Source organism: Myotis myotis, unplaced genomic scaffold, assembly GCF_014108235.1.
Source record: "Myotis myotis isolate mMyoMyo1 unplaced genomic scaffold, mMyoMyo1.p scaffold_m19_p_3, whole genome shotgun sequence".
NCBI lineage: Eukaryota > Metazoa > Chordata > Mammalia > Chiroptera > Vespertilionidae > Myotis > Myotis myotis.
The window spans coordinates 108,071,232-108,085,217 of NW_023416335.1; the positions used below are offsets into that span (position 1 = coordinate 108,071,232).

The following is a 13,986-nucleotide window of genomic DNA, read 5'->3' on the forward strand; positions in this document are numbered from 1 at the left end:
TCGTAGATGGCTAATTTTTTTTTTAATTTTGTTATTTTTTTTTATTTGGAAATTCAATAGGTTTATTAGTTATTTAAGACAAAATAATGAGAATGTGTATGAATTTTATGTAGGACCCCTAATCCTTATAAAACCTTCTGGAAGTAGGCTAGTGTTGTAATTAAACTTGTCAAGAAACCCAAGGTTATAGAGCAATAAATAGTATATAGAGCAAAAGATACTAATGTTGCCCAGCCAGTGTGGTTCAGTGATTGTCATCCTGTGAAACAAGAGATCACAGTTTGATTCCAGGTCAGGGCATATGCTCAGGTTTTGGGCTTAATCCCCAGTAGGGGGCTTGCAAGAGGCATCCAATCAATGATTCTCTCTCATCATTGATGTTTCTATCTCTCTCCCTTTCCCTCCCTCTCTGAAATCAATAAAAACATATACTTTTTAGAAAGATACTAATGTCAAGTTTAACCAAACAGTATTCCAGAAATAAAGGCGTAGACTGTGAATTTATGTTGGTACCATTATGTGCAGCTATTGTATAGTTTTCTTCAAGCTACACTTGAAGAAGGCTGGCAAATCTCAAGGGAGCAGAGGATGTGGGCAAGACAGTGGCTGAAGCAATAAAGAGTTGAGTGTCTAAGTGTTTTACATGTATTGTTTCACCTATCCTTAAACTTAGGAGAGGTAGTCTTTGCTTTTATAACTGAGACTCAATGAGATAAAGGGACTTGGTGTAGGTTCATGTACCTTAGAAACTGAAGAGGAGATATTCACACCCAGGTTGGTCTTAAAAGGGAGAATAGCCTTGATTGGTAACACTTAAAGTTAATAGTGTGAATACTCCATCAAGCCCATCTCAAGCTGCCAGATGTGAAGTGTGATGGCTTTGTTAGCAAGAACTGCTCTGTAGGGCTCCTGTGTTAACAAGGACTGGCTGCTGTGTTTGCAATGGCCGTCCTGTGTGTAAATGGCTGCTTGGTCTGCAATAAAGTCTCTCCTGTATGCCTGCAGCTACTCATGTCTTCCAGTTCCCGGCGTCCACGGAGGTCCAGTCCCTAGCATGGAGCTTGGACCCAACAATTGGCATGGACAACACCTGCACAGTACACTCGCAGCTGCGGCAAGCCAACTCCAGCACACCAGGGCCTAAGCTCTCAGCTAAGGAAAAGCAGAATTTTCCCAGAGTTTCCAATTAGTTCACTGATTGATAAACTATTTAAATGTTTTCAGAATGCATCTGGTGGCCTTATGTATTATTAATTCTTCAATTCATATATTTATGTATAGTGTAGCAGATTTTATGTCATAGCAAAATACATAATTTTAGACTTAGAAAGAGTATTACTATAAAACATTTTTACATTTGCCCTGGCCAGGGTGGCTCAGTTGATTGAGCGTTGTCCTGTGCACTGAAAGGTCACTGGTTCGATTCCTGGTCAGGGCACATGCCCAGGTTGCGGGTTTGGTCCCTGGTAGGGGTGCATGTGGGAGGCAACCAATCAGTGTTTCTCTCTCACATCGATGTTCCTTTTTCCCTCTCCCTTCCTCTCTCTCTCAAATTAATAAAAACATTTTTTAAAAAAAATTATATTCTTCAAAAGTAGCATAATTAATTAAAATGAAGTAGCTTAAACCAGAACAATATACAGTTTAACAGCAATTAAGTTTATAATATTTCAGCCTCAGATAAAGCCTGAAGAAAAAAAGGAAAGGAACTAGTTATTCAAGTTCTTATACCATATTTTCTACTTTCTAATTCATTGTACAGTTATTTGCAAGTAAAGCATTCTTTTAACAATCCTGATAAGAAAAACATTGAATGTTATCAGAGTATACAATATAGTGAAACAAAGGATGAAGCATAACAGTAGATTTTGTTGATCCATCAGTCCAAACCTGAAATGCTTCAAGTTTTGGATAAAATTCTGCTGACCCAAAAAGAAACATAGCACTAATAAATATGTGTATCAAATACATTTAAACTTTCAGTTGTCACAGATAGAAGCATAAAATCAAACTCCTCCTCATGCTTCTAAGGTTTGGGGGATAAGTGGCAGCTTTCTTTCCTCTGTACTGGACTGTCTCTTTCACCCCGTGTATTCCCATTCTTTCAATTTGTACATTTCTTAGGAAGCTGTTGATGACAGTTTGATCAAAGTGTCATCTATTTTTATAAAAATTTTTTAAAAAGAATGTTGAGTCACATAAACATATGTTCTTGTCCAAAGGTTATAAATATTTTTTGGTAAATCTAAGCTTTGATGCAAAGCCATTCATTGATTATATTGATCAAATTTGGTATCTGAAAACTATGAGGAACCATTAATTATTATTATGATTCTAAAAACAGTATCCCAACTGAATTTTAAGTCTCTCTGATTATTGGCAATTTTTCCGTATTGGAAAAATACTGTTTTCTACTTTTTTAAGTCTTTTTTTTTTTAATATATTTTTTATTGATTAAGATATTACATATGTGTCCTTGTCCCCACGTTACCCTCTACCCCCCACCCCCCCCACCCCCGCTCATGCCCTCACCCCCCCCGTTGTCCATGTCCATTGATTAGGCCTATATGCTTGCATATAAGTCCTTTGGTTGATCTTTCCCCCTTACCCCCACCCTCCCCTACCTTCCCTCCAAGTCCCGACAGTCCAATCAATGCCTCTCCGTCTCTGGATCAGTCCTTGTTCATCAGCTTATGTTGTTCATTATATTCCACAAATGAGTGAGATCATGTATTTATCCGCTCTCCAGTTCCATCCATGCTGTGGCAAATGGTAAGAGTTCCTTTTTCTTCTTCCTCTTCTTAAAGAATACCTTTCAACATTTCATATAATGCTGGTTTGGTGGTGATGAACTCCTTTAGCTTTTTCTTATCCGTGAAGCTCTTTATCTGACCTTCTATTCTGAATGATAGCTTTGCTGGATAAAGTAATCTTGGTTGCAGGTTCTTGCTATTCATCACTTTGAATATTTCTTGCCAGTCTCTTCTGGCCTGCATGGTTTCTGTTGAGAAATCAGCTGACAGTCGTATGGGTACTCCCTTGTAGGTAACTGACTGTCTTTCTCTTGCTGCTTTTAAGATTCTCTCTTTATCTTTTGCTCTTGGCATTTTAATTATGATGTGTCTTGGTGTGGTCCTCTTTGGATTCCTTTTGTTTGGGGTTCTCTGCGCTTCCTGGACTTGTAAGTCCATTTCTTTCACCAAGTAGGGGAAGTTTTCTGTCATTATTTCTTCAAAAAGGTTTTCAATATCTTGCCCTCTCTCTCCTTCTGGTACCCCTATAATTCTGCTGTTGGTACGCTTGAAGTTGTCCCAGAGGTTCCTTACACTATCTTCATATTTTTGGAATCTCTTTTCTTTTTTCTTTTTCGGTTGGGTATTTTTTGTTTCTTTGTATTTCAAATCTTTGACTTGATTCTTGGGATCCTCTTGTCTGCTGCTGGATCTCTGTAAATTATTCTTTATTTCAGTCAGTGTATGCTTAATTTCTAGTTGGGCCTTTTTCATGTCCTCCATGGTCTCACTATACTTATTGAGGGATTCATTAAATTTATCGGCGGTTTCCATAAAATTCTTGAAAAACCTTATAAACGTGGCCTTGAACTCTATATCCAGTCGTTTGCTTTCCTCCATTTCTGCCATTTGTGACCTGTTTCTTTGTCTCCGCATTTTGGCAGCTTCCCTGTATTGATAGAGTGGCCCTGTGCGCCAGGTGTCCTGTAGGGCCCAGTAGCTCAGCCTCCCCAGTTACCTGGGGTGGACACTCTTGGTGCACTCTTGGTGCCTTGGTTGTTGTAGAATCACTGGGAGGAATTGACCTCCAGGCCAATTGGCTGTGAGAATCAGCTGTGTCTAAAGTGGGAGAACTTCTGTGCTGAAGACACCCTTCTGGGGCAAGACTTGCTTCAGTGGGGCTTTGGTGCTCACTGAGTCTGCTCCCTGAGTGTGTCCCTTATGGATCTGAGGAGTTGCAGTCTGGATGGACCCCCTCTGACCACTGGGTACAGTGGCTCCTGGATCTAAGGAGGTGCTAATTCAGCCTCTGCCTGAGGCCACACAGCAGGAGCCACGAAGAGGCTCAGCTGTGAAGCAATGCAAGCCGCTGCGGGGCCTTGGGCCTTCTCTTGGAAGTTCCGGGTCTGCCTGGCTGGGCTGCAGTTAGGTACATTCACATGCAAAAGCCTCTGCCACAGCCTGGGTGGGGCGGGGTCTCAGGGAGTCAAAGGGCGGAGAAAGCAGCTATGGCCGATTCTCCGCCCGGAGTCGCGCGTCTCAGTGTCCCGGTAACGGCTGCAAGCACCTCTGAGGGAAAGCCGCCCTCAAGTTCGCCCGCTGCCGGACAGACCAGCCTCTCCCCGTATGAGTCCTGGGTCCCCAGAGACTTCCCGGAACCGGAGTTCAGAGCAGTCAGGAGCTTGTGACTCAAAAAGACAGCCGCGTCCTCAGGTGCTACCCCCTTTCCTCGCGCGCGCGAGCCGCCGTACCTCTGCACTTCACCTCCGCAGCGCCTCTGGCTCTCAGCGTGCTTTTCTTTCCTTCTAGTTGTAGAATTTACACTCAGCCAGCCTTCCTGTTGTTCTGGATGATGTTTGCTCAGTCCTTTGCGGTAATTTTCAATTGTTGTGTAAGGCGACAATTTCCCGGTGTTTACCTATGCCGCCATCTTAGTTGCTTCCCCCCTACTTTTTTAAGTCTTTAAGTTTGTCAGAATGTAGGTTGCCAAGTAGAATGTGTGCATACAAACCAACTATGGGGAGTCATATTGAAGCAAGTGTTGGACTTACCTAGCTGATCCACTGCCACAGTCCTTGACTGTGCTTCATGCAACTCATGAAGGTGCTGCATTCTCTCTAATGGTGTTATAGTTGAAAGCACTGGCCACTTCTGTCAGTTCTGTACTTTAACATTTAGGTTTATGGAGAATCTACAGACGGAGGTCCAAGAAATGGAATTCCTGCAGTTCTCTAAAGGTTTGAGTTTCATGAGGAAAGAAGACTTTGCAGAGTGGCTCCTTTTTTTCACTAACACTGAAAATAAAGACATTTATTGGAAAAACGTGAGAGAGAAGTTGTCAGCAGGAGAGGTTGGTATGCCTTTTTGTTATGCTTGAGATGAATATAAAATAATAAGTTAGACATTTATATAATTAATTAAAGTGACTTCCAAATTAACCAAGACTGAGCTGCTCTCTAGTATTTAAGTATAAAATCAAGTTGAGAATGTTCTCCACATACTATTTTCTTACTAAGGAACTATTGACTAAGTATCAGTGTAGCAGCCATGAGTTTGGCATTTTCAGTAAAGTCAGGAATAAGACAGGAATGTCCACTATCACTGCTGTCACTTTCTCTTGTTCTGGAAATCGTGGCCAGTACAAATTAACAAGATAAAAGAGTAATTATTGTATTATTTTCCATTCAAACAACTGTAAACCTACTTTTGCCCCACCCTGTATATCAGAAGTAGCTGTCCTTTGTAAAAATACCAGGTCAGAAAATGTAGTAGATATGTGTGTGTATGTGAAATGCATGAAATGATGATTGCCAAACTATTAATAATGATTAATGTACAGTGAGATTTCAAGGGATTTTTATTTTATGTATTGTTTTTACTATATTGTTCTGAAAAATTATTTTGAAAAGGACATGTACTTATATGTAATTTTAAAGCTAATTTTATAGTGAGAAAAAGATAAAATATCAAGATTCCATTTATAATTGCAATTGAAATATATAACAATTATAAATTAACTAGCTACTAAAGACCAACCATCCTCCCTCATCACCCCTAAAAGATTTCAGGGATGGAAGTCTCTAAGGGGAGAATGAGAGGCTAGTAAGCCAGGACAAGTGGAATTGGGAAACTGATACAGATAGTCAAACGGCCCAAGAACCAAAAGGTTGCTGGTTTAATTCCCAGTCAGGGCATATGTCTGGGCTGTGAGCTCAATCTCCAGTTGGGGGCTTGCAGGAGGACATCGAAGTTTCTCTCCCTCTACCCTCCCTTCCTGTTTCTCTAAAAATCAAATTATTAAAAAAATTTTTAGCCTGGCCAGTGTGACTCAGTGGTTGAGCATCGACCCATGAACCAGGAGGTCATGGCTCAATTCCTGATCAGGACACATACCCGGGTTTCAGGCTCAATCCCCAGTATAGGGCGTGCAGGAGACAGCCGATCAATAATTTTCCCTCATCATTAATGTTTCTTTATTTCCCTCTCTCCTCCTCTCTGAAATCAATAAAAATATTTTTAAATAATAATAAATAATAAAAATAAATTAAAAATAAAAACATTTAAATATATATTAAAAATATTTTGTTAAAGAGCAAATGGGCTACACTTCTCCCCAATCAGAGGGCAAATAGCTTAAATCACCGTGCTCAGAAAGATAGAAAGGAGAAATCCAATTAGTGCCATTTGCCAGCCACACCCAAGGACAGATGAAGTTAGGGAATAAGTCTACTTTTGGTGCATCAGCAAAAAGCTGATAAAAATTATATTGAGATCCTCCCCCAAGACATCCCCTAAAGTCCCAGCCTTTAAAAACCCTTAAAACCTGATGCCCCAGCACCCACTCTCCCTCCTGGGAGCACACCTGTGCCTTTCCCTTCCCTCTTTTCTTCCCCCACAGGCATGCATCTCCTAAACTCTAAGGGACCCCAGGAGACTTGCAACCTGGGGAGCAGTGGGCAGTGGCAGCTCCTCCCAGGCTAACCCCCTAAACCTGTCCTCAAAGTCCCTTTTTCTCTGGCTCTCCAGTGAGCTAAAGCAACCCCGCCTAGGCGATGTGTTGCTTCTATCCTAAGCCCTTCCGTGTTTCACTCACCCCAGCTTTAATAAACAAACTCTCAAAATGGAAAAAATTAATTAACTAGAAATATGTGAAAACCTTAAAGTTTTGATGGATGTGAAAGAAAATTTAACCTAATTATAGAGACATTCCCTGTGATTGCATAGAAAGTCGTGGCATTATAAATGCAGTTCTCCCTTAAATTAGTCTATAAGTGGGATGGTCATACCAGTCAGAACAACCTGTTTGCTACAATTACAAACTAACCCTGAAATCTCTGTGGCTGACACAAGAAAGGTTTATTTTCCAACTATACCACATTTCCATCATGAGAGGTGGGAGATCACCCACAAGGTGCTCAGGAACTCAGACTTTTCGAGGCTCTGTCATCTTGGTGTTCCACCATGTGGAAAAAAAACACACACACAAAAAAAACACCACTTCTCAGAGGCTGGAGTAAGAAAAGAAAGAAGTGAGTCCTTTTCTGATAATTAAATGTTTTGTCCTAGAAACATGATGACCCTTGGCTGCTGGCCAGACTGGTCACACATGACCTGATCTAACTGCAAGAAGGCACAGAAGTGTGATCCTTCTTATGTGCAGGAATTACAAGAGAACCAGCCACTGCTGAACACTATGGGTTTCGATAAAAATGCCATAATAGAGTTTATATGAAAAGAATGCTGAAGAGGCCAGGGGGGATAAGGGAAGTTTCTGTACCTTCTCCTCAATTTTGCTGTCAACCTAAACCCACTCTTTAAAAAATAGTCTTTTTTTTTAATAATGCCAAGATATTAAAATATATCATCAACCATTGGTAACTAAAACAGTTACAATGAATTTGACAGACATATCAGTTGAACAGAATATAAAGTCCAGAGTTATAGATAGACCCAAATACACATGGAAATTTAGTATATGTAAACTTATATTACAAATTGCTTGAGTAAAAGAATTATTAATAAATGACATTAGGACATCCCCTGGCCATCTGAGAGAGAATTAAAGGTAAGTCTCTATCTCACTCATTACTCTCAAATAAATTCCAGATGGATCAAAGAATTAAATGTTAAAGAGTAAAATGAAACTGAGTAAAAATAGAAGAAAATTTGAAAACAGTCATCTTAAAGTGGGGTATACCTATCTTTCTAAACAACCCAGAAGCTTTTAGCGGGGGGGGGGGGGGGGGGGGGGGGGGGGTTTGGCAGGTGCCAAGACTAATGATCACTTAGCTGCCCAGGTACCAAAAAATCATGCTTCTGAAATCTCTTGATGTCAGTTCCCCACATAGAGCAATCAAGCTGCCCTACATGTGCCACTAACAACAGAAGCTTTTTTTTTTTTAAGGAAAAATTATTAATTACCTAAAAATTAAAAATCTGACTCCCCTCATTTCCCCCCCACAAAAGTTATAATAAAAATAAAAATTAACAAAATGAGCAATATTGGCATCACAATAATAGACCAATGTCTTTAATTTATAATGGAGTCTTTAAAAAATCAAGAACTTTGAATGATCTGACATTTCACCCTATTTAATATATAATGCCATAATAAATGGCAGATCAGAAATTTTGACATAGGTCCATCTACTCCAAAACCCAGTGGTATGTCCACTGACAAAACTAAGCAGAAAATTTATGAGGTGGGCCACTTAACAGAATGTATTAGTCTCCTCGGGCTGCCATAACAGAATACCACAGACTGGGTGGCTTAAAGCACAAACTTATTTTCTCACAAGTTTGGAGCCTGTAAGTCCAAGATCAAGGTTGCCAGCAGGGTTGGTGTCTGGGGAGATCTTCCTCCTCCCCACACGCAGGATGAGAGCACTCTGGTATCTCTTCTCATCAGGACATTAATAGGCATGTCAGATTAGGGCCCCAGTCTTATGACTTCCCCTCTCCAAATATAGTCACATTGGGGATTATTCAACACAGGAATATTTAAGAGACAGACTCAGTCCATAACACAGGAACCCCCCCACACACACACACTCAAGTCTTACACTGCACAACTTCAGGCAGCCCGTTCACAACAGCGTATAGTCTGCACAATCATACCCAGTTTCCTGCCAATCTTTTTGGGGTTCCTCCTCATCTCTAAAATCTATAATTTTGTTATTCTGCGTCTCAAACTTTTTAATAGACTTGCTTAGGAAGATAGAAGTTCATAAGCTTTATGATAGAAAAGAGGACTCACACTTTGTTCAGTTTTATAATGCAATTATAAAATTGTAATAAAAACTCCCTTTTGTTTTATTAGAGCATTAGTTTGGATGAGTTCAAATCATTTTGTCATTTTACAACCCACTTGGAAGACTTCTCTATTGCCATGCAGATGTTTAATTTAGCTCATCGCCCTGTCAGACTAGGTAAGTTATATGAATCATTTAATTTTTATCATTTTTTCAACAAGTTATCAACCAATGAGTCAGTTACAATAAAAGCAATTGATTGGCCTTTTACTTAATACATTGTGGTTAATCTGAATTTAATACTCCATTTTCTTTTACTTTCTTATTTTTTCCCTGAGAAGGGGAAATGTTTAAATTACTTGTGTTTGAAAACATTGGTTAAATTAAAACAGCCACTTATCTTACAGTTACTTTCATGGCACTTCTCAGCCAAATTTATTATTTGAATAAATAATAAATAATTGAATGAATTCTTGATGTCTATTTTTTGTTTTTGTTGTTTTAAACGTATTTTTATTGATTTCAGAGAGGAAGTGAGAGGGGGGTAGAGAGAGAAATATCAATGATGAGAAAGAATCATTGATCGGCTGTCTCCTGCACGCACCCTACTACACGGGTCGAGCCCGAAACCCGGGCATGTGCCCTGACTGGGAATCTAACTGTAACCTCCTGGTTCATATGTCAATGCTCAGCCACTGAGCCACACCAGCAGGGCTTATTTTTGTTTTTTATTTACTTCTCATATAGAAAATATTTAGATTATTTTTACTTCTCAAATTATGAAAAATTAGTCCTAGCTGGTTTGGCTCAGTGGATAGAGTGTCGGCCTGTGGACCAAAGGGTCCCAGGTTTGATTGTGGTCGAGGGCACATGCCCAGGTTGTGGGCTCAATCCCCAGTAAAGGACATGCAGGAGGCAGCCGATCAATAATTCTCTCTCCTCATTGATGTTTCTCTCTCTCTCCCTTTCCCTTCCTCCCTGAAATCAATAAAAATACTTTTTTAAAATGAAAAGTTATATTAATTTTACTTACACTGTTTCACATGGTAAATGAGTCGTTTTATGTTTGGTTTTTTTAGCAGAGTTTAAGAGAGCTGTGAAAGTAGCTACAGGACAGGAGCTCTCAAACAATATTTTGGACACTGTCTTCAAGATCTTCGATTTGGATGGTGATGAATGTCTTAGTCATGGAGAGTTTCTTGGAGTGTTAAAAAACAGGATGCACCGAGGTTTATGGGTAACAGATTTTGAGTTTTTAAATGGATGATGTTAAACGTAGAATTTGAGGAAATGTATAATCTCTAGTAGAGTTTTCATCATTTATAAAGAGATAACTTCTCCAAATGGGATTTAATGTTTTTTATTTTTTGCCTTTTTTAAAAATCTGAATCTAATCAGAAACCACTATTCAGAAATCATAGCCTAGAATTTACTTCAGGCTTTGCAGTTAGACACACCTAGATTCAAATCTCATCTCTATCACCTGTTAACTGCCAAATCTTACAAAACCACTTAATTTTTCTGAGCCTCAAAGTCCTCATTTGTACAATGAGGAAACTAATAGAATCTACCAGAAAGAATTACTATAAGAATTAAGTGTAAAATACTTAGTATAGTGGCTGAGACACTTGTAGTAGATGTTAGCTAATTATATCATTATTCACTCAAATTCACATATTGGTCTATAACTGGGACAGATCAAACCCAAAATTTAATATAGATAAGAATCTGCTAAAATCCCTTAGAAAGGCAGCGTGCAGGTTGGAAACCCAGGTCCAAAGAGGACCACATGGTAAGTAGGCAGTTAGGCCAGAAGAGAGGATGAGAGAGAGAAAATATGTTGGGTTCACAAAAAACAACCTATTGACCCAGTAATCCCACTTCTAGGAATATATCCCAAGAAACCAGAAACACCAGTCAGAAAGGATATATGCATCCTTATGTTCATAGCAGCACAATTTACAATAGCTAAGATTTGGAATCAGCCTAAGTGCCCATCAGCAGATGAATGGATTAAAAAACTTTGGCACATCTACACAATGGAATACTATGCAGCTGTAAAAAGGAAGGAACTCCTACCATTTGCAACAGCATGGATGGAGCTGGAGAGCATTATGCTAAGTGAAATAAGTCAGTCAGAGAAAGATAAATATCACATGCTCTCACTCATTTGTGGATTATAATGAACAACGTAAACCGATGAACAAAAACAGATGTTAGAGACAGAAAAGCACCGATCAGATGCGCAAAAATCAGAGGGAAAGCAGGGGAGGGTGGGGGTGAGGGGGAAAGATCAACCAAAGGACTTGTATGCATGCATATAAGCATAAGTGATGGATGTGGACAACAGGAGGTGAGGGTGAGGGCAAGATTGAGGGGATGAGGGGACATTGGGGGGATAAGGACACATTTGTAATATCTTATTCAATAAAGGGGGGGGGAAACTATTTACAATTTAGAAAATCACATTCATTTCCTGCCACAAATATTACTTATGGAAAATTAAGAAATAGGATTCCAGTTAACAAACATGTCTTACAAGCTTTGTAGTCATCCAGTATCTCATAGTTAATAATCATATTCCTGGAGATTAAACCAACCTTTTCAGTTAACAATTTAATATATCTAGGAGTCTCTATCATTTCTCAAAAAACATTGAAGAGAAGAGCTGTAAGCCTGGCCAGCATGGCTCAGTGGTTGACCATTGACCTATGAACCAGGAGGTTACAGTTCGATTCCCAGTCAGGGCACATGCCCAGGTTACCGGCTCGATCCCCAGTAGAGGGTGTGCAGGAGGCAGCCAATCAATGATTCTCTCTCATCATTGATGTTTCTATCTTTTTCTTCCTCTCCCTTCCTCTCTAAAATCAATTAAAATATTTTTTTTAAAGAGAAGAACTGTAAATCAATGATAGGAAAAAAACATGCATAACCTAAAGTAGACTTTTGCTTCCATTTGACGGATTTCCAGTAGTGCTATGCTCCTGTGCTCCCAGTGTTGTCCAACTTTCACTTTCTTGTTTAGTTGAAAGGAAATAATAACCACATAGTACTTGTTCTTTTTATCCTCACCTAAGGATATATTTTTTCCATTGATTTCTAGAGAGTGGAAGGGAGGGAGGAAGGGAGAGAGAGAGAGAATGAGAGAGAGAGAGAGAAACATCAACGTAAGAGAGGCACATCAATTGGGTCACCTCCCCCACGGGCCCCTACTGGGGCTGGGGAACCTGCAACTGAGGTACATGTTCTTGACCAGGAATCAAACCCGTGACCTTTTGGTCCGTGGACTGATGCTCCAGCCACAGCAACCACACAGTACTTTTAATTCACAAAACACTTAAGATGAATTACATTATTTCTTCTTAAGGCTTCTCATCAAATATATTGTGACCTATAGTTTCTTTTTAATTTTAGCCAAGGTTAAACCAAAATTTTAGGCTTACTTTATTTTACATAGCTAAATGAAATACACCAGGAGAGGGGAAATGTTATAAAAGAAAAACATTAAATAATTACATTTTTAAACCAATATATTAAAAATAAAAAAATTTAAAAATCAAAGTTTTCCCTTTCTTATGAGGGAGAAATCTCTCCATTCCTTGGTTATCCTGTGGACATTCTTTTTTTTTTTTCCTTTTTTTTCTTCTTTTGTTAATCCTCACAGGAGGATATTTTTCCCATTGATTTTAGATAGAATGGAAGGAAGAGAAACAGACACATCAATGTGAGAGAGACATATCAATTGGTTGCCTCCTGCACATGCCCCAACCAGGGCCAGGGATCGAGCCTGCAACCAAGATATATGACCAGAATTAAACTCAAGACCCTTCAGTCCTCAGGCCGACACTCTAACCATTGAGCAACTGGCTAGGGCTCCTGTGGATATTCTTGCAACACATTCACTTTTATTTTTATCCTTATTGTAAGGCCAGTATCAATTCTACAGTTCTGTTGCAATCACTTTTTATAACATAATCCACCTCAAATTGATTTCGAAGGAGTATGGGAGATAAATAGTAACAATACATACCTGAAATCATGTTTAACCTTAAAGAAAATGACCCCTTAATTTTTACTTTTGGTTAACAGGTACCACAACAACTAAGTGTTCAGGAATACTGGAAATGTGTGAAAAAAGAAAGCATTAAAGGAGTAAAAGAAGTTTGGAAACAAGCTGGAAAAGGTCTTTTTTAGGAAAAGATCATGTGGTAATTTTGCTGTGAATGTCAGAATTTGGATTTTTTTTTAAATACCAGATGTTTATCTTTTTAAGTCTTCATTGATTTCCTTTGTAATATAAAGACACCTTTTTTTGCTTATGATTCAGTAATTTCTTAAGATCTCATTAACAAAGTTTGTAAAAAGAAAGCATACTTCTAAGAAAACAGATATAGGACTCAGTAAGAAAGGCCTAGGATTGAAGTAATGCTTTGTACTTTGATAAAATGGAAAGCCTAGTTATTTACTGATTTCTTAGACACAGTAGCACATGCCCTCTGGAAGGGTCAACAAGAATTTACAGGAACAAGTAATTGATATACAAGGCCAGTATCAATTCTGCAAGCCCCGATGTTCCTAGTAGAGCAAATTAAGTTAACAAATCAGGTTTTCTTCATGTGTATCTTATATCACATAAACTTCTTGTACATTTTACTTCAATTAGCTATATATTAGTTGACTTTAAAATAATCTGTGAATTTCAGTATTGGACCTGGAAACAGAATAAAGTATTTACAAAGATAAAAAAATTACTAAGATGTGTTTTATTTTACATGTGTTGTTCGAAAACCACCTTGTTTTAAATGTGAATACTCTAGTCCTTTGCCAGCCTCATTAGTTTATATTCTTAAAAACTAGAGTAATTGGGAGAATCTTTTTTTATATATATTTTTATTTATTTCAGAGAGGAAGGGATAGGGAGAGAGAGAAAGAAACATCAATGATTACAGAGAATCATTGATTGGCTGCCTTCTGCATGCCCCACACTGGGGATTGAGCCTGTA

The 13,986-nt window shown here is 38.8% G+C and overlaps 1 protein-coding gene and 1 non-coding gene across 4 annotated transcripts in view; one reads left to right on the plus strand and one right to left on the minus strand.

Annotated features, from left to right (window-relative positions):
* Positions 1-13,734, plus strand: part of MICU2 (mitochondrial calcium uptake 2) — a 124,659-nt gene extending 110,925 nt beyond the window's left edge. For 2 of the 3 annotated variants that reach the window (XM_036298631.1, XM_036298629.1), the window contains 4 exons: positions 4,911-5,082; positions 9,052-9,160; positions 10,063-10,220; positions 13,073-13,734. In XM_036298631.1, coding sequence (XP_036154524.1) covers positions 4,911-5,082; positions 9,052-9,160; positions 10,063-10,220; positions 13,073-13,177 — 544 coding nt within the window. In that variant the 3' untranslated portion in view covers positions 13,178-13,734. The remainder of the gene's footprint in view (positions 1-4,910; positions 5,083-9,051; positions 9,161-10,062; positions 10,221-13,072) is intronic. The other variant, XM_036298630.1, reaches the window with a different exon arrangement.
* Positions 7,994-8,128, minus strand: LOC118652360. The gene has a single exon (XR_004966601.1). It is a non-coding gene; the product is annotated as a U11 spliceosomal RNA (small nuclear RNA).
* Positions 13,735-13,986: the final 252 nt, after the last annotated feature.